The following is a 1,760-nucleotide window of genomic DNA, read 5'->3' as shown; positions in this document are numbered from 1 at the left end:
CGAGACACCCCCCCCCCCCCCCCAGCACCCATGGGAGCCCTCCTGAACCCCTGGGAAACCTTCCCCTCTGCGCCCCTGGGATGCTCTTCGGCACCCCTGGGAACCCCCTCTCTGCACCCCTGGGAACCCCGTGAAACCTTGGGAGCCCCCAGCACCCTTGGGACCCCCTGGCACCCCTGGGAACCCCCCTGAAGCCTTAGGAGCCCCTGGCACCCTTGGGACCCCCTGGCACCCCTGGGAACCCCCCTGAAGCCTTGGGAGCCCCCCTGAAGCCTTGGGAGCCCCCGGCACCCTTGGGACCCCTCTGCACCCCTGGGAACCCCCTGAAGCCTTGGGAGCCCCCAGCACCCTTGGGACCCCCTGGCACCCCTGGGAACCCCCCTGAAGCCTTAGGAGCCCCTGCACCCCTGGACCCCCTGGCACCCCTGGGAACCCCCCTGAAGCCTTGGGAGCCCCCAGCACCCTTGGGACCCCCTGGCACCCTTGGGACCCCCCTGAAGCCTTGGGAGCCCCCGGCACCCTTGGGACCCCCTGGCACCCTTGGGACCCCCCTGAAGCCTTGGGAGCCCCCAGCACCCTTGGGACCCCCTGGCACCCTTGGGACCCCCTGGCACCCTTGGGATCCCTCGCACCCCTGGGAACCCCCCCGGCACCCTTGGGACCCCCTGGCCCCCTTGGGACCCCCCTGAAGCCTGGGAACCCCCTGGCACCCTTGGGACCCCCTGGCACCCTTGGGACCCCCCCTGAACCCTGGGGACCCCCCGGCACCCTTGGGACCCCCTGCTCTACGGGGACTGGCCTGCATCCCTGGGATGCTCCCCGCACCCCTGGTTACCCCCCCATGAACCTCTGGAACCCCCCTGCACCCATGGGACCCCCCCTGAACCCCTGGGACCCCCCTGCACCCCTGGGACCCCCCCTGAACCCCTGAGACCCCCTGTTCCCCAGGGACCCCTCTGCACCCCTGGGACCCCCCCTCCCCCATGAACCCCTGGGACCCCCCCTGCACCCCTGAGATGCCCCCAGCACCCTTGGGACCCCCCAGCACCCCTGGGACCCCCCCACATCCTTGGGACACCCCCTCCCCGCATCCCTGCGATGCTGCTCTGCACCCCTAAGCCCTCCCTGCACCCCTGGGACCCCACCCTCCACCCCAGGGACCTCCGAAGCACCCCCCCCCCCCGACCCCCCTCAGGCCCCCCCAGTGCCCTGGGACCCTCACAGCACCCCGACACCCCCAGGGCCCCCCCCCCATCCTCCCTCACCCCCCCCCCCCATGCCCCCACCCTGGCCCCGATCCCGGGGGATTGAGGGGGGGTCCCAGGGCATTGGGGGGGGTGTCCAGCATTGGGGGGGGTCCCAGAGGACCGGGGAGGGGGGAGCCTGAGGCACTGGGGGGGTCCTGGAGCATCTGGGGGAGGGGTCCTCAGTATGGGGGGGTCCTGTGGCACCGCGGGGGGGGGGTCCTCCCTCCATGGGGGCTCCTGGGGCATGGCGAGGGGGGGTCCCCCCTCCACGTGGGGGGGGGTCCTGGGTCATTGGGGGGGGGGGGGGGGGTCTTCCCTGCATGGGGGAGGCCTGGGGCACCACGGGGGGGGGGGGGGGGCTTGCTCTGTGGGGGGTCCCAGGGCCCCGGGGGGGGCCTTGCTCCGTGGGGGGGGGGGTCCCGGGCAGCGGGGGGGTCCCCGGGGGGGGGGGGGTGGTTCGCAGCCCCATTCATGCCCCGGGCAGCTGCCCCGTGTCCCGGTAACCGTTGCCGG

At 74.0% G+C, this 1,760-nt stretch overlaps 1 protein-coding gene across 1 annotated transcript; it reads right to left on the bottom strand.

Moving 5' to 3' along the window:
• Positions 1 to 196: 196 nt before the first annotated feature.
• Positions 197 to 985, bottom strand: LOC127028966 (collagen alpha-2(IV) chain-like). Its single transcript, XM_050914645.1, has 2 exons — positions 887 to 985; positions 197 to 349 (listed from the first exon to the last, which is right to left on the bottom strand). Exons 1-2 carry the CDS (start codon positions 983 to 985, stop codon positions 197 to 199), a joined length of 252 nt encoding a protein of 83 aa, XP_050770602.1.
• Positions 986 to 1,760: the final 775 nt, after the last annotated feature.

The sequence above is a fragment of the Gymnogyps californianus genome, unplaced genomic scaffold, assembly GCF_018139145.2.
Source record: "Gymnogyps californianus isolate 813 unplaced genomic scaffold, ASM1813914v2 HiC_scaffold_516, whole genome shotgun sequence".
Taxonomy (NCBI): Eukaryota; Metazoa; Chordata; class Aves; order Accipitriformes; family Cathartidae; genus Gymnogyps; species Gymnogyps californianus.
The sequence above is the reverse complement of the archived record's forward strand: the minus strand, read 5'-3'. Positions and strand labels throughout refer to the sequence as shown.

Excerpts from the sequence above, each read along its gene's own strand:
- LOC127028966 (XM_050914645.1), bottom strand. The coding sequence starts at position 985 with ATGGGGGAGGGGGGGTCCCAGGGGTGCAGAGGGGTCCCTGGGGAACAG. Across the intron at positions 350-886 it reads GGTGCAGGGGGGTCCCAGGG|GGTGCTGGGGGCTCCCAAGG; the intron begins GTTCAGGGGGGG and ends GGGGGTCCCAAG.